The 25,594-nt window shown below is 40.7% G+C and overlaps 1 protein-coding gene across 1 annotated transcript in view; it reads left to right on the forward strand.

The window, feature by feature from the left end:
• The window catches only part of LOC122781596 (sodium/calcium exchanger 1-like), a 115,605-nt gene that overhangs the window by 82,668 nt on the left and 7,343 nt on the right, over nt 1-25,594 (forward strand). The window contains exons 6-9 of the mRNA XM_044045370.1: nt 6,601-6,746; nt 10,144-10,243; nt 21,352-21,537; nt 22,040-22,129. Of these exons, the coding sequence (XP_043901305.1) occupies nt 6,601-6,746; nt 10,144-10,243; nt 21,352-21,537; nt 22,040-22,129 (522 nt within the window). The remainder of the gene's footprint in view (nt 1-6,600; nt 6,747-10,143; nt 10,244-21,351; nt 21,538-22,039; nt 22,130-25,594) is intronic.

Genomic DNA, 25,594 nt, shown 5'->3' on the forward strand with positions numbered 1-25,594 from the left:
AGGGGAGGCACGTTCACTCTCTAATGTTGATGATGAATCTGTGAATTGAGCCTTGAGATGCTGATTCCATGAAGAAGCTTCACATTTAGAGAGTGGAAAGAGGGAAATTGTTGGAATCCACTTTCAAGCCTCGTCTCATCCTCCTTCCAAACCACCTCTTCAAATACTAGAAGAAGATAAAACCTTAATATTCTTTCATTTAGTTGTATTTTGCTGTAAGCAAAGGAGGCTGGTGGAATTAATGTGCTGACTAAACAAGCAGCGGATCTGACATTTGCTGTGCTGATATGAGAAGTTACATGTTGTAATGATGTAATGATGGAAAGGGAAATGGAGGTTATTTCAAGCAGCAATTTGTCTCGCCGCTGTTTGACTTTCCTGAGAGGTGGAACGATGTGAATGACTTGGATGGATGTTATTGGGATCAGCCAAATGTTAATCCCCTGTGACAGCTCGCATATGAACTGAGTTTTGCAGTTTACCCATCGCCATGTTTGATTTTTGACACCAGAAAGCGATGTTTGGAGGATAGGGTGGAGCAGGGGGTGGATCTCAATGCATTGGCAGCACGAGGACCAGCAGGTTACCATACGGGACATCTAATGTCAGTCGTGCTACAGCCCAGGGTTTCTCAATCCTGGTCCTGGGGACCCACTGCCCCTCCATGTTTTAGATGTTTCCCTGCTTCAATAAATGGGTCGTTATCAGGCTTCTGCATTGCTTGCTGATGAGCTGATGAGCAGGGAAACATCTAAAACATGCAGGGCAGTCGGTCCCCAAGACCAGGATTGAGAAAACTTGCTATAGTTAACTTGTTTTTGGCTTTCAGCTTCTCCCTCTGATTTGATTTGGCAGACATTCTTACGCCCAATGCCCTTCCTGACTCTAGAAGTGACCCCCTCTGTGTCTGGGGTCATTTTGTCCACTTAACAATGAGCAATGGGGATTGGGTACCTTGCTCAGAGGTACTCCAGCCCTTGACCTGGCTTGAAACCAGTCTCAAGTCAAGTTCTATTTCTGCTTGGCTATGGGCTGCCCCTCATACTATAACTAACTAATGTTCACGAATGTTTAAAGTAATATTCTCTGCAAATCTGTGCGTTCGCAGAGATGTTAATTCATTTTGTCATTCGCCGATTTTTGAGTAGATGGTCGGTGCTTTTGCGTCTTCAAATTTACATTTCTACATTTAAGTTTGTCTTGTACACAGTTCTGTCGGACAACTCGCATTTCAAAAGTTGAGTTTGATGTTGAGGCTCCAATTTCATCACTGCCTGCATGACCAACTATCTCAAACCCCCTGATGAAGCCTACAGGTGAATGCTGGTTTGGTGATGAGGCAGCGATGCAGGAAATTGGCAGAAAATGGAATGGCAGGCAGAGAGAGAGAGAGATGGATGTTGTTGTTGTGGATGCCTAATTGGAAGCGTGTGTTTGATATGTACGGAGTGAGGTGTGTCTATAGCTTGTAGGCTTGACTACAGCAGGCGGGGACTACACTTTCATCCATCCATCCGTTTTCTGCCGCTTTATCGTCCACATGAGGGTCGCGGGGGGCACTGGTGCCAATCTCAGCTCACAATAGGACGAAAGGCACCCTGGACACCCTGGACAGGATGACAGTCCATCACAGGGCTACATAGAGACAAACAGCCATTCACTTTCAGCCTTAGCGTGTCCAATTTGCATTTTGTAATTTTGCATGTTTTTGGACTGTGGGAGGAAACCGGAGAACCCGGAGAAAAGCCCCACACACGTGAAGAACATGCAAACTCCATGCAAAAAGGCCCTTGTTCCGACTGGGGTGCAGAGACATGTGTCTTCTTTCTGTAGAGGAAAGAGTGCTAACCACTACACCTGACAAATCTTTGTTACAATTATCAGAAAATGTTGTCCCTTTTTCAGAACATTAATCTTCAATGTATCCTTCCACTCAATCCGCCGCGCTTTTTGAAGATCCCGTGTAAGATTGAGCCTACATGTTCTCATTTGTCCAGGACAGACGAAAAGGCTTGTGATTTACTTTTCCATTAACCTATTTCATCGTCTTCTATTTCTGTCTTCCGTGTCCTAAAATGCCTTTCAACAACCTCTGGGGTGCAGGTGTGAACTTTTATCCAACTATGGTGTGTGTGTGTTTGTACAGCTGTAGCCTGATATTTAGTATTTGCAGGTGCAGACAGATATACAGTCAGTTGACGGTGTGTTGTTAAGGCTGCATGGGGTAGATTAAATTGAGTCATAAAATGACTATGATATGTCATCAGAAATTGAGGAAACATTTAAATAAATGGCTTCACTGATAACAGCGCATTAAAATATAAATTGGAAAAAAGTGGATTGGAAGTTTAAGACAGATATGCTCGTGTGCATCATTTTCTGCAGGGAAGCAAAACAGAAAACTTCAGCTCAAGTTTATCACACATTGTCGGTGGATATTTAACAATTAAAATGTTTAACAGTCCATTATTGTAGGCTCGTCATCTCTTCTTTATGAGCAGGCAGTTATATTTGTGTGTGAACACAGTGTATTGTCGGGTATGAGTGCAGCTTCTTTCATGTCTCAGAAACTTTTGCTAGCCATGCGCGACAATGATTGATTTGGGATTGCAGTAGGGCTGCAACAATAATTCGATTACTAATGGATTACTAAATAAATCGTAAATTGGAGGGGTTTTTTAAATTAATAAAACCAGCCTTCTGATTTTTCAGCTTTTTATATTTGAATATTTGCTGGGTTATTTGACAAAGGAAGCATTAAAACAAAATATCGGAATAATATCATGATTTCCAGTCAATACAACAGGAGTTAGAGTTCACTGCTGCTGTGAACCCCTGTCAGTCATGTGGGTGGGGAACAGAGCTGAGAGGGAAACCAGCTAAAAACACACGCACCCTGCAGAGCCTCATGACCCCATGTCCTAGAACTAACACACACTGGACACTCGGCGTACCATACATTGTGACCACATAGATTCATGTATATGTTAATCTATGTGACAGATTGTGTCTGAGAGCAGTGTCTTCTCATCCTCCCTCTCCTCACTTCCTTTCTCTGCCCTCTGCATGTGTTTAGTCATACCATGGTAATTATTAACCCTGACGTTAATTAACACATGTGCCAAAACAATATGTATGCTACATAGTCCACCTTTATTTAGTGCATGCTTTGCATCTCTATAAAAACAAACTGATGGATTCTTCTGTTATTGTAAACACAGTACAATAGTAAACAACACTGATGATACATATGAAGGATGTATTGTAAAATACTATAATTAACTCTGCCATTAAGCAGATTGCTAAACAAATTGTTATTGTATTAATATGCAGATGTAAGTGAGCAACGTTCACATTAGCAGGGAATAATGTCGCTGTTGTTTTGTTTTATATATTTGTTGTATTAGAGCAGATCAGAGCCTCCTCATCCCTTCAGTTTGTCCACTTACTCCTCAGTCTTTTCTTCGCCTCCTCATCATAACTCAAACGTTCTCTCGTCTTACTTCACCCACTCAGCTTCTTCACGTCATTCCATCCTTACATTGACAGTGCTGTAACTGGAGTGTAGTGCTTTACTTTCTGTTTGTTTGTTTGCTTGCTTGTTTTACATCCTCTCACATACACAGCCTCACCTCCTGCACTCCTTGTTGACCATCGTCCTCCTGCTCTGTGTTCTTGCTTCTCATTCCTCCCTTTCTCCTCTCCTGTCCTCTTGAGAGGACAAGGGCGACTACTTGAAAGCCTGTCGTAAAAGTTCCACTTGTCCTTTCTCCTCTTGCCCCTGTCCTCCGCCTCCTATGGGATTCTTTAACAGAGTGACAGCATAAGCTCCTCCTCCTCCTCCTCCTCCTCCTCCTCCTCCTTGCCTGCTGTGCTGTTTAATCTTGTCAAAAGCCAGGTTCTCTCCTGTCTTCTTTCACCCCCCAGCTGCTCATCACATCCTTGACATCGTGCAGAACTTTCCTCCGTCTGCGCCCCCTTTTGTCTTAATACATTAACAGTTTGCAAATCTACTCCCCTTTCCTTCTTACTCGTTCCTTCTCTTCATCTGCCCCTTTTGATGGAACCTGAATCCACCAAACACGACAGGGTGGTCTCCTGCTCCTCCTCCTCGCTCCCTTCTACATTGGTTGTTCTATCTTTTCTTCATTTTTCCTTGACCTCTGAAACCTCTCCTTGTGTCCTTGTTCCCCCAAGTGTCACTGGTGGGCACGTAACAAAGGAAAGAATGAAGCTATTTCTATTTAAACAAATACTACCCCTATTCTAGTAATACAAAGCTAAATGCAAATCAGTGAAGTATTCAAGTTATAATGACTTATTTCTGTATATTGTTTTTGTGATATATTAATTTTGCATCATAAAAACCTTTATATATCAGTCCATATCCACAGGGAAACTTTTATTTTGAAATGCTGCAAAAACCACCACTCCTGAACAGTTGCTTTTTTCACTTGACCGTTCCCCAACTGGCCACACTAGATACTCATTGGCCCCCGGGTCACTTGACATTGAGAGCCTTGTTTTAAGGTGTATCTAGAAGTATACACTCACCTTGTAAGGTAAAAAAAAAAGTCACACTGGTCCCCGCAAAGATAGCAGAACATCGTCTACACAAATGTACAAACACAGACAGGGAGTGGAGCTAACAAGGATAGTGCAGGTCATGCCCATACCAAATAGGGTTTTTGTGGGATAGGCTCTTAATTGAGCTCATTAAATCACAATTAGATGATTTGTAAAGGCTGATATTTATGCTTTTGTGTGAATCAAATTTCTTGTTAAATCAATTGCCGCTTAAAGTGAACCATGAAGGACATGGGCTGGGTTTAAACAACTTGAGACTCACCTGAGTGCAGTATGTAAAACACACCACAGGTATACAGCATATGTTTTATGGCCATGTCTTGTGACCATTTATTATCATGCTATACCACCACATATAAATATGATATAATAGAAGGTATCATTTAAAAAATATCTCAAGGGTATAAAGGACAAGTCAATGAGTAAAGCTAATTTTATGGTGCTTAGAGGGCCAAATAATATAGTATAATTGAGCAATTAGACATGAACAGTTTGCTGCAGCAGGAAAAAAAACAACACACAATGTCACACAGGCTTTAGTTTTAGGGATGGGCATGAACAATCGATTATTCAATTATTCATTTATTTATGAAAAGGTCAATCAGCTAATGTGAATATTCATGAGTATATAAAAAGATACATTATTAAGAGACTGGGGATTTCATCTGTTAGTCCTGGTCACAGGGTGTAGTTTTGCTTGAGTGCTAAAGGATATAGTAAGTTTGCATTTTTATTTACTTGTGTAAAGGACATTTTCTAGTATACACACTGCAGTGTAGTCCTCATGGAGACCAAAACCTGGACCTAATGAGGCAGAACATCAATTGTTAGGAACTATGGCAGTTGCTGGTCTGCTGGGAAGCGTGAGTATGTGAGTGAATGTGTCCTGCGATGGACTGGCGACCTGTCCAGGGTGTGACTCCGCCCTCCGCCCTATGTCAGCTGGGATTGGCACCAGCAGCCCCACGACTACCATGTGCAGGATAAAGCAGTAGACAATGGATGGATGGGGTTACATAGAGGTTTCCAGTCCATGCTCTCGTAGAAAAAAAGCTGGATTTAATATCGCCTCACTTGAGATCTAAACTGATGTTGCACCGAAGTTGGTTTGTTTTGGCTGCAGCTGCCTCTGGAAAGCTTTAGCTGCTTCTCTGCAGCTGAATGAGTGACTCGTGAGCCCCACGCTGCTACTCAGCCAAGTGAACAAATGACCAATGAGCTGGTGCAGACCCACAATGCACTGCATTATAATGAAAGGCAATTGCATGGGTAACCAAACCATGTCCCGGATGGAAAATCTGATCAGGGGCCATGATCTCTCTCCCTCTCTCCCTCTCTCCCTCTCTCTCTCTTTGATCTCAGCAGTGAGTTGTTCAGGCTTTACAGTGAATTTCAATCACCGACACACACCATGAAGAAAAGGGGGAGGGGAGGAAGGGGTTTTATGGGAAATAGAGAGATTGGGATAATGAGGTGAGAGAGAAGTGGGAAGTATTTTCATTAATTCTACTGAAATTATTGAACGGTGCAAACTCAATTTAATGAATGAAGAACATGTCGAGGTAATAATACAAGACACTTCCAGGGAAGTGAAAATCATAAATCCCTGATTTAGATCAGTTTACTTCAACGGTTAATAATTTTTTAACCAGCACATAACCAAATGACAGACGGTCAGATGGAGTGCTGTCACCTTACACGAAGGTGTAAAAATCCCACAATGCTAATCTCATAATACTTAACATAAATGAGCAATTACTGTCCCAATAGAGCTGAGCATTTTTATATAAATGTCTAACGATTAAAACACAACCACGGCACATTCCTGCATATTTGTTTGCATCCTCATTCACTTATCGTCTCTCATGTCACCCTTTCACGTCATGCAGTCAGACATTCATTCATGTCATTCACTTTTTCTTTTTTCTTACTTGACTTCTTAAACAGCAGCCACGTCTGACTGTCTCGCTGGTCTGCTTTTGTAACACTGCTATTTGTTGTGGTTTTTTTCAGAGGAACAGCAGAAGGAAGAGGCGGAAGAAGAGGAGGCGCTGACGGGAAAAGACGAGGAGGAGCGCCGCATCGCCGAGATGGGCCGTCCAATGCTGGGAGACCACGTCAAGCTGGAGATCATCATAGAGGAGTCATATGAGTTCAAGGTAAAGCAGGGAGTGTGTTTGTGATGGAGGGATTAATTATAATCAGGTGGCAACCCGCTGTGACGTCACCCATAAGAATCTGAACCCCCTGTTTTGAAGCTTTGAGAGTCATGATCCGGAGTAATGTTAAAACATTGCAGCCAGAATTTCTGAGGTGTCACAGTCAAACAGATGCCTATTGGACAATGCCAGCTTTCAAGCACACTGGTGTCCACTCATGTGCCGTGCTTTGTTGTCTATTTTCCTCTAAATTGGAACATAATTTACAAAATCATGTGCTATTGAAGACCTGGAACTAGTACTTGAGAATGTAAAGTCCTGTTATAAATTCATTGAGGCTCATTTTCCCATAGACTTTGTTTCAAACACATCTTGACTTGTAACAGCAGGGTTGCCCCCTGGTGGCTGTTTTATTCTTATTGACTTAATTCTCGATTGACTTCGAAGAGGAAACAGGGAGACTCCGTCTATTTATTGCTGTACAGTCTATGATTGTAATATTTGGACCCAGGAATGTCTACTCATACAAAGCCCTGTTTCCACTGGGGATAAACAAGGGTAACATCTGCTGAAGCCTTTCCACACAAGAGGATAATTGGCCAGATTTTGGTCCTGATCTGGCCCTTCAGACAGTTATGGGTGCCTTCTTATTTTAGGCTGGTTAAACAGATTATCTGGCCAAACAATCCTGTAGTGTGAGCGGTTAAGAGACATGATTTTCTCATTAAAACATTGAGAAAATTGGTTGCATCTGTTTTCAAATCCTCTCATTTAGCTTTTGTCTGCATCCATTTGCGGGTCAAGTTTCTCTCCAATATGCAGATTTTTATCGTCTTTAGCTGTGATTGTTAGTATTAATTAATATAACACTTGGGTGAACATCGTAATTCGACTCTGCCAGTCTCTATCTTTTCTAGCACGACAGAAGAATGCACGTCATTCAAGCAGCAATCGAAGATAATTCAGTTCCTGCTAAGTTTTTAAAAAGGGGACAGAAGTTAAAGATAATAAAGTCTAACCACCGTGGCATTGTCAGTATACTCTCCATGGTGCTTTCTTCCGTTGTGTGTTTTGTTTATGGCACTTTTGTGACGTCAAACATGACTCACCGGAGGAAAAAACAGATGAACTCCTCATCTGGCAATGGGAAAGGAAGAAGTGCCTTTTTTTAGTGGCTGTACCATGTTTAAATAACCTGCAAATAATGTCTGCATTTCTTATGGTGTTTCCATATATTTCAGTATTGTTATAATACTTTTATTAAACGTAAAAAACATTTTTTTTTAATTAATATAATGTGTTAAATCCAGGATGGAAGCAAAACTAATTACCATCAAATCTAACCTCATTAAGGCCAATGTACATGATCATTTCACGTTTTTTTATTTATATAGTTGCATACGGTTCATACTGTCCACTGCTGCACCGACTAACTAAAGCTGCCAACTATCTACACACTTGAGAACAGAAAGAAAACTCCACAAAACTAACTTTAATTTGTTGCTAATGTATCAACCTGACCACACAAATCGCCTCCATTATCACATATTATCCTCTCACACTCACCAGCCGTCTGATACATACTGCAAATAATTGTGTACGTCCTTTCCGCACTCTCCGTCTCCCACGCAGAATCTTTGGCCAAGCGTAGATTTACAGTAATTACCATCCATGTAAGACTGTATGTGTGTGTGCGTGTGAGTGTGTGCGTGTGAGTGTGTGTACGCGTGCACGTGTGTAATGCATGTTCCTTGCTGCCGCTCCACCTACATGCTCACTCTAGTCAGACAGTTAATAACCAGTAATAGCTCGCCTCTTGAAAGGGTGCTATAGTTTGTCAAGTAGTTGTGTACTGTGTGTGTCTGTGTTGAGCATGTGTGTGCGTGCGTGTGTGCGTGCATGTGTAAATGCCCTCCTATAGTTCTTTCAAGTACGGCTCATTGGCAGTGGTGTATAATTGCATGAGTGTCTGACATAACAGTTTGAAGGAGAAAACGAAAAGTTGCCATTAATAGAAAAGAAAGTGGCGCTTTGAAGTTGAGCATTTCCCTGCGAAATGAATTTTCATTCAAACAATAAGGAAAAAAAGAAGAGTGTCACTGCAGTCTAAAAAAATCTAATCTAATGTATTGATTATGTTACAAGTGCATCTCACTGCTCGTAAAAGGCATCATCGATCACCAGTAATAGCAGCATACGGATGATGATCAATGATGAGAAAATCAAAGTCTTGTACAACACTGGTGCATCAAGTGTGTGTGGGATGTCCAGCGAGTTACATCTCAGTTTCATTTAACGCAGTCGTGCCTTTTCGGGGGTGAAGTCACGTTAATCGTCACCTTTACACTGATTCATGTGCAGTTGTGCCGCCTGGAAAATTCACCTGAATGCACCTTTTGTTCAGATGTTGTGAGCGAGACAGAGACAAATCTAGTGAGGAGTAAATTGTGGGACAATCACTGTCTCTCTCGCAGACTCTCAGATTACATTTGTAGTGATGCTGTGGAAAAGTGATGGCCAATAGAGAGTGCAATGAAAAGGAAAGAAACGATCTGCACACTCTAGAGCTCCCATTCAAATGATGAAGTCATACAGAGGAACAAACCAATCATTTTTTTCTGACTGTGAAACAGCAAAGGTGGATCATTAAGGAGACTGAATTGTATCTGACTGTACCCTGCCTTCGATATACATACAACAACAAAGACGTTTGCTAAAGCAACAACAAATTCTTAATCATTTGTAAAATCTAAAGGAAAGGTCATATGGTAAAAAATAAAAAAATGCACCGTTAAATAAACACTTCACATACAATATGCAGATTAACGCTGCTTATGTGTTGCGATACGCTGCTGTTTTTACACCACTGAACTCTCATCCAATACAAATAGCCCACGTTCCCTCTGGAGTGCAGAGTGGTCAGTGTGTGTGTGGACGCTGCAGTGTTCATCAGTGTTGGAGATATTAGGAGAAGCAAAGGAAGGAAAGAGGGATTCTGGAGAATAGATCAACCGGACTGTGGCAGTTCAATTGTATTTATTTTGTTTGTAGTGCACAAACCTTTCTACAGACATAAGAAACGTTTAAATGCCTAATTCAACTGTGCATCAGCGATTTTGATTTAAATGTTTCTCATCTTTCTCATCAAGACAGTCTCACTAACATGATAATAAGAAATCTGTGTGGTTACATAGATTACATTTCTTCCAAAGACAAAAACCATTTGCATTGACTCTGAAAGCGCAGCATGTTCCCTGCTATTATGCAACAAAGCACACACAGCTTATTCGAAGAGTAAATGCAAAATGGCTAATTCTCACAAATCAGTGAACTCACATCACAATAAAACACATTGAACACATTGTCTAACCACTGGTATCCATTTGTGCTTTGGCAGAACACAGTGGACAAGCTGATAAAGAAGACCAACCTGGCTCTGCTGGTTGGAACCAACAGCTGGAGAGACCAGTTCATCGAAGCCATCACTGTGAGCGCAGGTAAGGACAAGGGAGGTGTGTGTGCGTGTGTGTGCGTGTGTGCGCGTGTGTGTGTGCGTGTGTGTGTGTGTGGCGTGTGTGTGTGTGTGTGTCTCACGCTTTACTCTGAAGTACACTGGCTTGCTTTGATGGTTTGGGCAGACAAACACTGACCAGATGGGACATTATGTTGGGAGCGATTGTGGAAGTGATTGCGCGTGTGTGTGTGTGTTTCAATGTGTGTGCGTGTGTGTGTGCGTGCACTAAAATGGGGCAGATGAGAAAGATGGGATTATAAACGCTAATGTCTTGTCACTATCCAGGTCTTTTAATGGCCAAGATAATGTTAATGCTGCATGAAGAGGGAGAGGCAGAGTTTACATAGAGTGAGAGATAAGGAAAACTGCCCTGTGTGTGTGTGTGTGTGTGTGTGTGTGTGTGTGTGTGTGAGAGAGAGAGAGAGGGAGAGAGAGAGAGAGAGAGAGGGTGAGCATACGTTCTGCAAACAGATATTGACAGAAAAAAAGACACATCTCTGAAGAATTGTCAGCAGGCTCAGGTTCTTTTTCTGTTCTGTTTTTGCAACAAAAATGTCCACTTGCAGTCACTTGTCCTCTAGAGGCAGGATTGTGCTACTGCAGCATGTTGCCTGCTCACTGTGCGGAATGACAAATGTAAAGATTAGCCATTGTAATTTGTAAACACTGCTTATGCTTGTGTGAACACCTGCCGGGTTACGTTTCATCATTACAAGGGCTGAACCATCAGGGCAAAATATTAAATAAAAACATCTCTGGCATATATCGTGATTTGATTTGCAATTTTTAATTTATTGTGGTATAGATTTAAAACATGATTATTTTGTGATACCAGTAAAATATTTGCTGTCCTCAAATGGACAGGATCAAATGGAGACAGATGTTTGCTGTGGCAACCCCTAAAGAGAGAAGACTCAAATGGACAAGTACACAAACTTATCAAACAAGTATTATTTCTAACATTTACGTATTTTAATTTTAAATTGGCACAGAATGGAATGATCAAAACCAGAGCAATCGATTAGTGGCCTTTGCGATTTGCTCAGTGTTATGTTTCGAATCAATTTCGATTTGAATACAATAATTGTCTAACCATTAATCCTTACTACTGCAGTAGTTGTTATTATTATTATTATTATTATTATTGTTCTCTACTACATTATTCATCTAAGTTGCCAATAATTGGTTATTTCTGCATTTTTTCCGACAGTTCAAGGATTCAAACTGATGCATGCATAACTTCCATGGTGCAGGAACAACACATTTATATTGGATAGGTGAAAATCACTGTTAAATCAGAGGAAATAGACACAGGTAACACTTGCAAATGCACAGTTGAACCAACCAAATCTAATTTGCTGCTGCAGTCATCTTTGAAAATAGGTTTGTCAGTTGCTCACGCACTCTAGCACTTTCAAATAACTCTATCCTCAGTGTGTTTGTGTGTGTGTGTGTGTGTGTGGATTGTGCTTTAGGTAGCCAACCTGTCATTCTGCCTTTGTTGGCAAGCTGATTCCATTAATGAAAAAGCCTGTCTTCACTTTCTTATCTGGGATTAGCTTGTCTAGGCTGACAGGGTGCTGAGTGTGTGTTTGTATCCATGCATGCAGGCTCTGTGTTTGTGTGTGTGTGTGTATGCGTGTGCTCTTGGAAGTGATAAAGGCAGTAAAAGAGCTATGAGGGCTAGTGTCCACTGAAGAGTAAGCCTTACTGCGAGACAACATCTCACTTGTCTCTCTCACACACACACAAACACGTATAGCTTCATTCTACAAAGATCACACAAGAGGTAAACACACCAGGGATTCACTGTGATTCAAAACACTTTATTGCCTAAAATAATAAAAATGTAAGGGCACAACTGCAGAACACACACGTAACCAGTTAATCCCATGCCAAACCCTAACCAGTTGCCACCTTGAATCAGAAAAAAACAGGAGGCTTTTTCAAGGCATCTGCACCTGGAGCTGAGTGGATTTCACCTGGAAGAGTCTGAATGGATGATTACAGACTGTGGCAGGTGACTGGGTGGCCACACATCCAGCATTAGTGTAACCTAATAGAACGTCTGTGTGTTAAAGGTAATTAGGAGTCCCCAACTAAGATAGCATGTAGAGACAGAAATGAGGTTTGTAGCTACAGGGAACTGGGATCAGTCCTAAATCAATTATGTGATCATCCCCACCAACGCTCCCTGTTTGGGTTTTACTACATGACATCAATACTCATTCACACACACACAGCATGTTTGTAAGTGATTATTTGATCACTGCAGTGTGTTGTCTCCTTTGGCTAAATTAATTTGGCCACATTAGAACAATGCCCGGACGTGTGGCATCAAATAACTTTGTTGCAATGCCTGAAAAAAACAAAAAAAGCTCTTCTTCTGTTCAACATTAAATAGGAATTAGGTCTAATTAGTCAACAAATTCATTTCATGTAATCTCTGTGGATTAAAGGTGTGAAAGAGTATAATATTTTATTTGATTTTAAAGCTTATTTGGACTTTGAGTCAACGAGAAAGAATTTTTTGTTCTAGTTCTTGCTTTACCATTTCTTCCCTCCACTAAATGACCAAACAGTGAGGGAGGTCAACAATCAATTACGTCTCTAGTGGATTACAAATGTGTCAGACCCATGATTGAGGTGTGTAGGAGGACATGGTGGAGCCTGGCTGTGACATAAGGGCACACTAGGATCAAACCCGATCAGTTGAGATTGGATAGATGGGAGTTGAAGATAAGCAAAGAAATAGTTTGTAAAAAATGAGACACAGGGTATGTGAATGCTTAGATAAAAGACTGAAGGCTCCATTGAAGTTTGTGGTCTGAATAATAATTGTAAGGTCTTGACCTTACCATGTAATGTGCCTTGAGATAATGTATGTTATGAATCACTCACTCACTCACTCATCTTTATCCTCCACATGAGGGTCGGGGGGGAGACAAACAGCTATTCACAATCACACTCACGGTCAATTTAAAGTGTCCGTGTTATGAATCAGTGAAACACAAATAAAATTGAATTGAACTGAATCATAAAACATCTCAAACAATAGGTTAGACCTGCTTCAAGCATTGAAGGACAGATAATTGGAAGACTGGGCAAAAATGATGCATCCTAAGGATGGCACTTCCACATGGGGCTGTGAGAGTGCAGGTGCTCCTTCATCCTCCTCCTCCTCCTCCTCACACATGCTTCAAATATTGTTGTGAGCCACACTGGAGTGAGACAGAGGGAGAAATATGTTATTTTCCACACTCCGGTCAGAATCCCCTCGCTGTGCTTCACTCACCCTGATAGAGGAGACTCTGCTCTCCTCGCGCGATGGTATAAATAGTGCTGCGTAATTCTATTCCATGTGTTTGAAAACATATTGGTGTAATCTAAATACTCTGCATATCGCCCCAAACTTAAGCATCCACGATACCACACACTACAATAAGCACGAATGGAGACATGGTGTAAACTTGGCAGCTCATCTTTTCAAAGACACTCTTCTGGCTTAAGGGCTTGAACAAGACCAGAGCTTTTGTCACTGATACTGTGGTGGATTTAACAGACACTGATAAGCTCAGCTCACTGTAATCTTTACTCTCCGTCCGTCTCGCTCGCCTTCCTGGCTCTCACTCGCCTGCATCGATGTCTTGATTGAAATCAAGATTTAAAATATCCCTTGCTTTTGACCGGAGACATTTTAGAGTCTCTCATTGTCTCTTATCTGCACCTTCCCATCTGAAATATATCTTATACTTCAGGGATACATTCAAGATCACCGTGCTTGAAGGCTCCAGAAATATTTCAGCCTCGTATGTGGCTTATCAGTGTGATCGGGGGGGGAATTGTAGATGTGTGTTTGGTTAAAATGGCAGCCATGAGAAGACATTTATACAGGTCACCACACCATAACACTAATTTGGCACACACACGTACACACACATGCCACACAAAATGCTGCAGAGGCCGTGGCATTCATCTCGAAAAAAGAGGGGACGTGAATTTAGCCCGGCCTCTGAAATGTCACTGTGTGTGTGCGTGTGTGTGCTGCTTATGTGTTTTCTGTGTTTGTTCGGCGTGGCTTGTGTCACAATTGTCCCCAGATAAGCCGACACGGAGAGGCGCCGGGACATTCTGTGTGTTTGTCAGTGTTTAGTTTAGCACAAACGTGACCTTATCAAACATGGACAAGTCGCAGTTTAATGAGCAGCTTGATGGTGTTGAATTATTAATGGCTGTGTTGTCATTTACATGCAATTCTCTAAGATCGTCAAGTGCCCGTTTTCCATTGTTTGTGGTGATAATGTTCACATGGAAACCGATAATCTGACTACTGATCTTGTTCTGAATTAGACATTATTCAGATGATGATGTATACGTAACACTCCTCATATTCAGATTATGGCTCATGTCTGTGACTGCTGCTGTGAAAACTGCAATATGATATATAATATACTTATTCAGTGGCTTCACTAATTTTCTATATTCAGGATCCGAGCACTGACAGTGGTGAGTTCTTCTAGGAATGTTTTTTTTTATTTTGTTTCCCCAAAGGATCGCATTTTTTCAGGCCCCAAACTTTGGTGAAAACGGATGAAAATTGGCACACAAAAAAAAGTGGTGCAAAATGGCTCAATAGCGCCCCCCAAAGCCAAAACTAAGTTGCGTTAAATTCCACAACACTTGGCGGGAACATGTTAAAGCCCAAGACGAACAAAAAAGTCCATTGGGACCATGGTCTCAACCTAACAGGAAGTGAGCCATTTTAAGTGACACATCAAAGATCAAATGTTATCAAAAGGTATCACAGATTCAAAAGGGCGTGGCCCCGACAGCCAATCGGAATTTTGGACTAATTTTAACCATTCGCGACGAAACAGGAAGTGCCCTGTAACGTTGCCATACATTGACCGTTTGGCAACATCATACATGACACAAAAGACTGACCTTGACCACGTCTCTTAATATGAACTTGACCCAACAGGAAGTCGCCCATTTTGAATTCCGGCCCAAATTTGACACGAAACAGGAAGTGATTTATCACTTTGCTGAAAAAGAACCAATCTGCTCGAAACGTCACACATGAGATAAAAGGCCCGGCCAGAAAATATCAGCATATGAAAACTGATTCAAGTTCATGGCGCCATCTGCTGGCAGGGCGGCGGCTTCAAGGGCCCACGCAGTGCTGCTTGCAACTATAATTATGTTTATGGCTATATGGATCTGACAAAACAGTGAAACCAGTTACTGATCTTAGTGTTGATTGATTATGATTTGTCTATATAATTCGGCTGAGATTAGAATCCTCCATGAGTCTTAACCTAATTATTGCACATAATGTTATTGTGGTTTATTACAGTGACTTATGTGAATAATTATCATCTGGTCGTCTGGTTAATATCAGAATATTGCTGCCCATGTAAACAAGGTTAATGTTTTATTCCGTATGAGGTATATTATTCAATTATTATTATTATTATCATTATTATTATTATAACACTTAATATATATAAGTAGCATGTGGTTATAGTAGTTTTGGTGTCACATTAATGAAGATTCTTAGTTAACAGCCAACCGATTCAACAGTTTCTTAGTTAAAAGAACATCCTGAAAGAGAACAGGCTCAAACAAATAAGGAACAACAACATAGAGAGAGGGAGAGAAAAAAAAATCAATGGAAAAGAAATCAAGTGAGAGAGAGAGGGAGAGAGAAAGAGGGATTGTTAGGACAGAGAGTGAAGGGAAAAACGTGAAGAAAAGAGAAAGAGATTGATGTTCAACCACGCCACACTCCACTGCCCTGTAATTACTGAGACCTCACCGCGCTGTTCATCACCTGCTCCTCTGTTTGTGTATGTGCGTTATTTATGGATGTATATCTGTGTGTTAGTGATTGTTACTCTGTGTGTGTGTGTGTGTGTGTGTGTGTCCATCTGGGGGTAGTGTAGGTATTCAAGGGAAACTCATTGAAAGAAGAAAATAAGAAGAACGAGCCTTGCTGAATGGAGGATACGGCTATTTTCTCCTGCATTCTCTTCTGCTATTTTAACTAATTAAGTTTATGAAGACACTTCATTTAACTTTATGATGAGCTTTTGTGTCTTTTGTGTCAGTTGTTGACCAAAATGTGTGAGCAAAAATCCCTCTTTTCTATCAGCTGCCATTGTTCTCTCTGCCAATGCTGTGCACTAACCAATTTGATTTGCATGCTGTGGCTGCACAACAACAGAGAATGATGGACTTGCTAAATGGCTGGTTATTTAATTGATTTGTTGAGTGTTTTGACAAACGGCGGACTGACTGACTCATCTGCTGTTTGTGACAATTGCTCTTATGAAACATCTGAAAAGAGCAAAGATAAAATGTAAAAGTCTGAGTGTGTGTGCGTGCGCGCGTGCGTGTGTGCGTTTCTATGGTTGCGAGGAAAAATTGTGGCTCAAAACTATTCATGTTAGGTTAGGTTCGTCCACTCCTCTAATATTAAACAAGCTTTTTCCGAATGAAGACTTGCTTTTATGGTAAGTGTTGGAATTAGGTTTAGGTTAGGTTGAGAGAGGGGTTGTGCTTAGGCGTTAATGTGTGATGATGAAGAGTTAGGGTCTAGGACTATAAAAATGCTTTTTATGTATCAATGAGTGTCCTCACAACTACGGGAAGACAGGAAAAATGGAAGATGAATATAAATTTAAGCATGTCAGCATGAGTTCTGACACACACAAACACAATCTTTCACAGAGCTGTCATGGTAACGCTCGAGTCCTTGCTTGTTAGTTAAAAATGAGGCAGGTTTTTGCAGGAACATCATGAGAAACTGGTGAAGTGTAAGATTTACTGTACAGTGGAGAGAATACTTTTTTTTCCACAGGACAGAAGACGCTTTGAAGTTCATGGACATGTCTTCAGAAGCGCAGGGCGGTGTCAGAGGGTTGTTAAAAGACCCAGCAGGCCCTGGAAATTTGACAACCACAGCCTCATTTCTGTGACTCAAATGTAATCATCAGTGTCACAAATAAACACTAACGAGAGTCACAACATGTGGCCACGTTTGAAGATGCGCGGATGAATGACAGGCTGCGTGTCTCTACTCTGTGTGTGATTTTCCCCACAGTCAGTGAATATGTGATGTTCTGTGAATGACTCTGGGTAAGTTTAGGCTTCATTAGTGAATTAACTAGTTAAGGTGAGAGAAGAGGGTTAGGTCGTCCAAATGTATGGAAGTCAATGCAGTGTCCTCTGCGTGTATGCTGTCATATGGCTATCTTTGTGAGGACCAAAAAAACTTAACCATAGGGAGGACATTTTGGCTGGTGCTCAAATTCTGTCACCCCTTAAAATGGCTTTTTGAGGGTTTTTGGTTAGGGTTAGGCATTTAGATGTGATGGTTAAGGTTAGGGTAAGGGGTTGTGGGTTAAGTGTCTGACATTCAGTACATCTGTGACATTTAAGTCAAATTCCAGTTCAGCATTTATGGTTTAAAAGGAGATGGAGCATTATTACGTCACATTCAGTCCAAATGTTAACTACTATGCTCTAATGCAAGGGTGAGAACTCGAAGGTTGTGGGTTCAATTCCCCGCTCTGCTAGTCTACATGCCGATGTGTCCTTGAGCAAGACACTTAACCCCCATGTTGCTCCTGACAGATGTGCTGGCAGTGTGCAAAAGGGTATTTAAAATGTACTGCACATGCACTGTATGAAAGTACATGTGTGTGTATGATTTTATTTTTTGATAAATGTTGGTTTAACCATATGACTTTCAAAGATAAGTGTGTGTGTGTGTGTGTGTGTGTGTGTGTGTGTGTGTGTGTGTGTGTGTGTGATTTTCTGTATCCTGTATCATGGGTCCGTCGCTTGACCAGCGGCCTGTAGAGAAGAGCCACACTCTGCTCTGAGCTATGAGAGCACAGACTTCTTGCAGCTCAGTGAGCAGCAAGAGATAACGCACACTGGAGAGCAAGAGAGAGTATGGATATATGTGTGTGTGTGAGATAAGATATGACTTTCATATGCTCTGTCAGTAGCTATCACATTAGCACGAGATTGTAGCTTATGAAAAACTGACATGTACATACTTAATTATGTTTTTTTTTTGCATATTTTGACAGTGTAGATTTAATTATTTATTTCTCACTTCACTTTTTTTCCTGTGTTTATTTTGACCCCATGAGACCAGCCCCTTCTCGAATGAAACTAATGAGACACAAATAAAAAAGAAAGAATAGTCTGTCACAAAAACAAACAAACAAGTGATGACACTGGTGACAGAATGATAGTGATAGGAAGAAACTCACAGATTTAGTTACATAAAGGCCTCAACATCAAAAATGTGTTTGTAGATGATAAGTTTCTGGGAAAGAAGAAGAATAAATAATTACTTAATTAAAGATAACCACTTAATCAGTGTAACGCACAACTGAGCATGGCAATAGAGAAAGTGTGCAAATTAGACATTTACTTTTGAGAGGTCTTTTGACAGTCATTATCATACCAAGTCAGCTGTGAACTTGCTCTAAACTAACACTTAAAAACTATCTTTTGATTTAATAGTGTCCATGTCATTTTAAATGATGACTCCAAACCAATGCTATATTAAAATCCCACCCTAGATAAAACACACAGTCTGCCATGGAGGCATGGGTCGATTTTCCTGTCCAAAATAATTACGATTAATGATATTGTTGCGATGATTGAAAATACCTCTTTTAACATATCTATATATATATATATATACATATATATATATATATATATATATATATATATATTAGATTCTTATAAAGGTGCAGCCTTCTGTCTGCAAAACATCACAGAAATGATGCACTTTTTTTTGGTTGTTTAATAAGATCATAGATGATGAACATGTCACTCACGTGAGATATTGATGTTTTTCTTCACTCACGATTAACGCTATTATAGAAATTCACCACAATTAACTTATCGTAAGTGCTTTTAATCCCAATAAGCAATAATATTGTATATTGTCCTCCTTCCATGTGACCGCTGACTCTAAAAAAATGCCTTGTTTTTATTGCTCTAGGAAAACTGGACACTCCTCTTTAGATTCCAGTGTTTGTTTCAAACGTATACTGTATATTAAAAGAATATTAAGCTTAGATTAAGCTTAGCTTTGAATATATATATATATATATATATACATGCGCATGTATATGCACATACATGCACATGCATACACATATATATATACATATATATATATATATTTATACATACAGTTAGAATACTGTTATAGGTTGCCTATCAAGAAAACATAATTTTGGGTCACAGTAATCTTACTGCAGATGAGAGGCTCCTTTTATATAATCTATGTATGTAATTGTCTTTTTTATATTGTATTGTTACAGTTTGTGACATTCATTCTACATTCATTGTTGTGAAACAGACATGTCAATCATTGCTATAGGATTGTGCTTGTGTTATAATAAGCAAAACTGAATATGACAATTCCCTAAAAGGTGAAGTCAAATCATTGGGATCACCTCCTGGTGTCTGGCTCCATTTGACCCTAACCCGAGGTACATACATGGACAAAAAATGTAATAATAAATAAATAAAGAGACAAAGAAGAAGGGACAATTGTGGTGAGCTTATATAAACATTAACAGACAGAGAGAGAAAAAAGAGTGCTCGAGAAATGCCTCCATCTACTCGTGGCAGAGTGTGGGGGAGCGAAGGAGAACAGCAGAAATTGAAAAATGACATAACACAGGTAGACAGTATTGTTTTATGTTTCATTAGACCAAGTGTGTGTGTGTGAAGGAGGCCCCTGCGCTGACCTACTGTTCATTTAAAGTTCGGCGTATTCTCTCTGAGAGGGACGCGTTCATTTTTAATTACATTAAACAAGGTACGTGACTCCTCCCAGAGGAAATGATTAGCCGTGCAGGACTGCGTTCATCTCTGTGTTAGGCCATGCTAACGTCTTACAAACTGTGTACAATACGCAGTCTGAAAAATCTGTCTGTCTGTTACTTTATGCTTCCTGCAGAAGGTCAGCACTCAAAGTGTCAACAGCAGCACTAAATTTGTCCTGGGATCGTCATGGTTATAAGTCAAACTAAGGACAATTGGAGTGTGGGCCTGGCTTCTTTTCTTTCTTTTTTTTACTGTTTTACTATTCTTTATGACAGTTTCGCCAAGGCTGAGATAGCCGTGCATTCAATTCCAAAATATTTGTAAAGACAGTAATGTATCCATCACTGACACTGGTGTGTGTGTGTGTGTGTTGTCTTAGTTTCTGGTTTCCACACATTCCCTCTCCAAACTGAAGATGTCTTGGTAAATCGTTCTTCGGGATCATTCAAGCGTGCTGCATTGACCTTTACTTATATAAGATAAGATAAGATGGTCTTTTATTAGTCCCGCAGTGGGGACATTTACAGAGTCACAGCAGTAAAGATAATGATAATAAATAAATCAGACCAGTTTATTGTTCATGTGAACACCCGGGTATTCACCCATATATATACCCAGGTATATATATATATATATGTATATATAAAGCTAAACATTATATAAAGACAGGTACATAACTGGTTTCAGATGCTCTAATTAATGTGTTTTTCAATGACCATTAAAGGGAGCTTTTATAACAAAAGAATCAAACAAATCTCAGGCGGGTGAACAGTATTAATGAGGCTGAAGGAGGCTCCATGAACTCGGCTCACTTCAGGTGCTTTTAGTTTGCTTGTTATGAGCATTTGAATGCATCACCAGCTCTTAGAAAGGTTATGCATGGGTGAAATCAATACAAGTTCATGTCTTTCTCGGGGATTTGCCCAGTGAGAGGTTAATACCAGCAGCAGGTGATCTCATTTAATCATTCAGCTCATTTATCAACAGAGCAGAACAGCAGCCGAGTGTGTAGTCTGTGTGTGTGTCAGCACGTTGTTGGGCTCCTTTCATCCTTTTGCACTCTGTGGTCAGTCATGGACAGTTAAATTTAGCTCTTATTTTCCAACAAGGTGAAACTGATTTTGTCAGTCAATTCAAAAGGTGTTTGAACCTTGAATCCTTCAATCATCTTTTAACTTAAATTTCTTGATTTAAATTTCTCTCAACGCTTGCTTCCCCCAGGTGAGGACGACGACGACGAGGAGTGCGGAGAGGAGAAGCTGCCGTCCTGCTTCGATTACGTCATGCACTTTCTCACCGTCTTCTGGAAGGTTCTGTTTGCCTTTGTCCCGCCCACAGACTACTGGAACGGCTGGGCCTGTTTCGTGGTCTCCATCTGCATGATCGGACTGCTCACCGCTGTCATTGGTACGTCGACAGCTGACAAGAGCAGTTTGAAATAAACAAAAAAAAAGGCCACAGTTTTAGAGAATAAAGAAAATACCAAACTTTTTTTCATTATAAGCAGAAAATGAAAAATGAAAAACCGAAACCTGGGATTTTTCTGACTGATATTGTCATTAGATTTTGAATATTTTTTTTAGTGTTAAGGGATTTGATGGAGCATTACCATTGAAACATTTTTAATGCAAGGGTGAGAACTCGAAGGTTGTGGGTTCAATTCCCGGCTCTGCAAGGATGAGAAATTAAAGGCATACACTGCTTCTAACATAACTGTTTCAATAGTATATTTTTTTTTAAATGATCACAATGTGTGACTGTATTAAATAAATAAGAAATTCCAGAATAGAAAGACCTTGCTGTGAACAATCCCTGACATTGAAATAGTTGTAGTCATTCACTTTTGTTTAGGATTGGAAAATGATCAGTGATCACAGATTTGTTAAACCTATTTTGCATTTTATTACAGGAGACCTTGCCTCTCATTTTGGCTGCACAGTGGGCCTGAAAGACTCAGTCACAGCAGTGGTATTCGTCGCACTGGGAACCTCTGTACCAGGTGAGTGAGCATTGATCAGATTGATCACTGCTACTTTAATTATAAATATCCAGCTATTGGACTTTCCAACAGCTTTAATCAAAGACTCTTTTCTATCCACATTTGACATTTAGCTTCATAAGTCCTTTTTCCTGCCTATAATGTCCAATGATGTTCAATGGACGAATACATTAGTGTTAATCAATGACCTCCTTCAGGTTAAATACTTTGACATTTTACATTCCTTGCTTCATGTTTTATTGCTATTGAAGCTTTTTTTTTTCCCCTCTTCCCCATTACTTCAGTGCAGCGTAATAGCATATTTCCACCGGCTCTACTCGCCTCGGCACAGCACGGCACGGTTTAGGTTGCATCTCGACTACAAACAAAGTACCTACTTAACGTGGGCGGAGCCATCCCTGCGATGACTTTTGTTTTATACGCGACGAACACACACACAAATGAGTGACTAGTGACTTTACACCAGACTCCTGACAGTTGTTGGACATTAACCCACATTTTTAGGATCGTTAACTGATCTGCAGTTTGGCGCTGTTCGGCTTGATTTCTGTGCTTAAATAAGCACTGCTGTTAAAGAGAGTCTCTGCTGAAGTGACAATGGATTATTATAGTCTGAACCAGTAGTTTCCAGTCTCTCTAGTGTATTTTTGTGCGTGTGTGTGCGTGCATGTGCGTGTGTGTGTGTGTGTGTGTGTGTGTGTGTGAGACCCTGTTAGACCCTGTTAGACAAAACACTTCAGTCTGCAGACAGCAGCATGGATCATCCTCTAAACATGAGGAATGGCCGACAATTGCAACAGCAGGTTAAATGTGCTTTAACCTTGGCCACAGTCTCCTGCTAAATACACACACACACACACACACACACAGACCTTGAGTTCTGCATTAACACAATTCAAAACAATTACACAAACCAAATGAATTCAATACACAGATGCATCATACATATTGTGCTTACAATGCGTTAACATTTAATGGGAAGAAGTGTCATACACTTTCACACACACACCTGTACCGTGACCACCTTGTGTTATTAACATATGGCTATTTGTCATGTTTGGCTAAAGTGGTCTCTGTCTTCCTATCTCGGGATCTAGGGGATCAAAAATGATGTATTACACATGCATACATAAAATGCACAGTTGAATGTGTGGACAAATGCATGTACTCACAGCTGCATGAAATGCAGAAGTACACACACAAACACACACAAACGCACACGCATGGTGTAGAGCCGCGGAATGGAAACAAAGTGATTCGGCCTTTGTGAAGCTCTGCAGCTTATTACCAGAACCTCCCGTGGCCCCCACACACTCACACCTCCAATTCTGTAGCTATTACAGTTAATAAAACCCTACCTGGGCTGTGGCTCCATGGTGATTAACCTCATTCATCACAGTTAGCCAGGCTAACACACACACACACACACACAAAGGTTAGTGAAGCTATCCTTTAAGTACTCTCACAAAGCCTTATCTCTAACCTTAACCATAACCAGTTCATGCCTAACCCTAACCTTAACCTAACTATAATTCAAACCTTAACCCCGACCAGTTCCTTACAAATGAGGTTCTGCCTCATTAGGACCAGATTTTGGTCTCCATGAGGACAGCTGGTCAGGGTTTATGCCGGAACAGGTTTATAAAGATGTAACAAATACAAGTGCACACACACAAAAGGATGTAGGGAGAAAACAAAAAAAGCTGTCAAGAGAAAAATTAGAAACTCATATAACTGATTCGGTTGTTTTGGCATCGGTGTAAAGTTTTTGAGACAATCACTGTGTGATGAAAGTACTATTTTTAAAGCATTTTATGGTGGCTTTAGGAAGTCGATATCAATCAGGAGAGATTGTGAAGATGCAATGTGTTGACTAAGGGCTAGTTTTAGGGAGAGATATACAGGTACACCTATAAAAGTTCAGAAGAAATCACCTTCATTCGGCCTCAGCACACAAAAGCAGGTGAGAAAACCAGGCCAAATCAAGAGCAGTCCAGAAAGACTGAATAGCTGCAGCAAAGCAGAACAAACAAGAGAATTGGTCAAAATGCACCATATAAAAGCATGTCTCATATATGCAGTATATACAATTACAACTGTAATTGTATATACTGTATAACTGTATACCAATCACAACTGTGAGTTGATTCGAGATGTTAGAAATGTGAGTAGGATGCTGGGGTGATGTCACGTAGATGAATGTTAGGAATTGCTGTGCAGGGTTTTTAAAATGGCAGACAGAGAGTGGATGAATGAATGTGAGGACTGGGCAGTGAGGCATTTACAGAGTGTTTGTTACCGTAATGTTCTATAAGGACGATAAAATTAAAGCGTGTTTGACCTTTTTAAAATCTGTTGTGACAAATGACGACAGGGAACAAAAGGAAGCAGAAGAGAGTGCAAAGGCAGGTGCAAGGAAAATAATGCACGGAGGAAGGAAGGAGAAGGAAGACAGATTAGAAAGAGAGAGACTGGTTGATTGACAGAGAGGCAGAGGAAAAGGGCAGCAGATTCTCCAGGGAGGCGTGTGCTCTCATGAGTAGGAGCTGCAGAGTGGAACCTGTTTCACACTCACAAATATACACACACACACACACAGTAAATCCACACATGCACTCAATCAACGCAAACAAGCACTCAAAGACCAACATCCTCTCTTTCTCTCACTTTCTCACACACACACACATGTTTTCGCAGCAATCCTCCTGAGGGCACTGCACTGACTTCCATTCATTTGGACAGCATAAACCAAGCTTTATCCCTAACCTTAACCATAACACAATTCAAATCTTAGCACTAAACTTAACTGCCTCATTATAGGACCAGGTTTTGCTGCTACTGGTACTGACAAGGTCAGTGTTTGTGCAAGAAAAGGTCATAAAGAGGTAACAAATACAGTACAAGTACACACATACACGGTACACACACACATACACTCGCACATCTTTGCCAGCGGGTGAAGGCATGGCATCACAGGACCCAGTTGGCATCGTTTACTGCAAACAGACCCAGTGTCGATGCAACCGCACATCCAGCACACGCAGGCAAACAAGCACATCCAGAGTGAATAGAGCCTTGATATGCACACATGTGCACGCATGAACACGCACAGAGATACATACAGTTAAGCTCAGCAGGCTTGTTAAGTTGTACTGGGGGATTTGGGCCTCTTGTTTGGCAAACTGCCTCCATTGCCTAATCCATCCTCCCACCTACCCTGCCACTCTCTCTCTCATCACTCACTGTTGCTCCCCATCGTCCGCCAACCACCAGCAGCTCGGCTCCCACTTCAAAATAGCTCGTCCTCCTTTTTCCACTTCCACTTTCTTGCCTTTTTCTCCATTTTGATGTCTCCTTTAGCTGTAACCAACAACCAAAAGCAAGGGGATAGAACTCACTAATGAAGACGGCTAGAAAATTAGCAAGAGAAAAAAGAGGACTAACTGACCATTTGACTGTTGGCTC

The sequence above is a fragment of the Solea senegalensis genome, linkage group LG15, assembly GCF_019176455.1.
Source record: "Solea senegalensis isolate Sse05_10M linkage group LG15, IFAPA_SoseM_1, whole genome shotgun sequence".
NCBI lineage: Eukaryota > Metazoa > Chordata > Actinopteri > Pleuronectiformes > Soleidae > Solea > Solea senegalensis.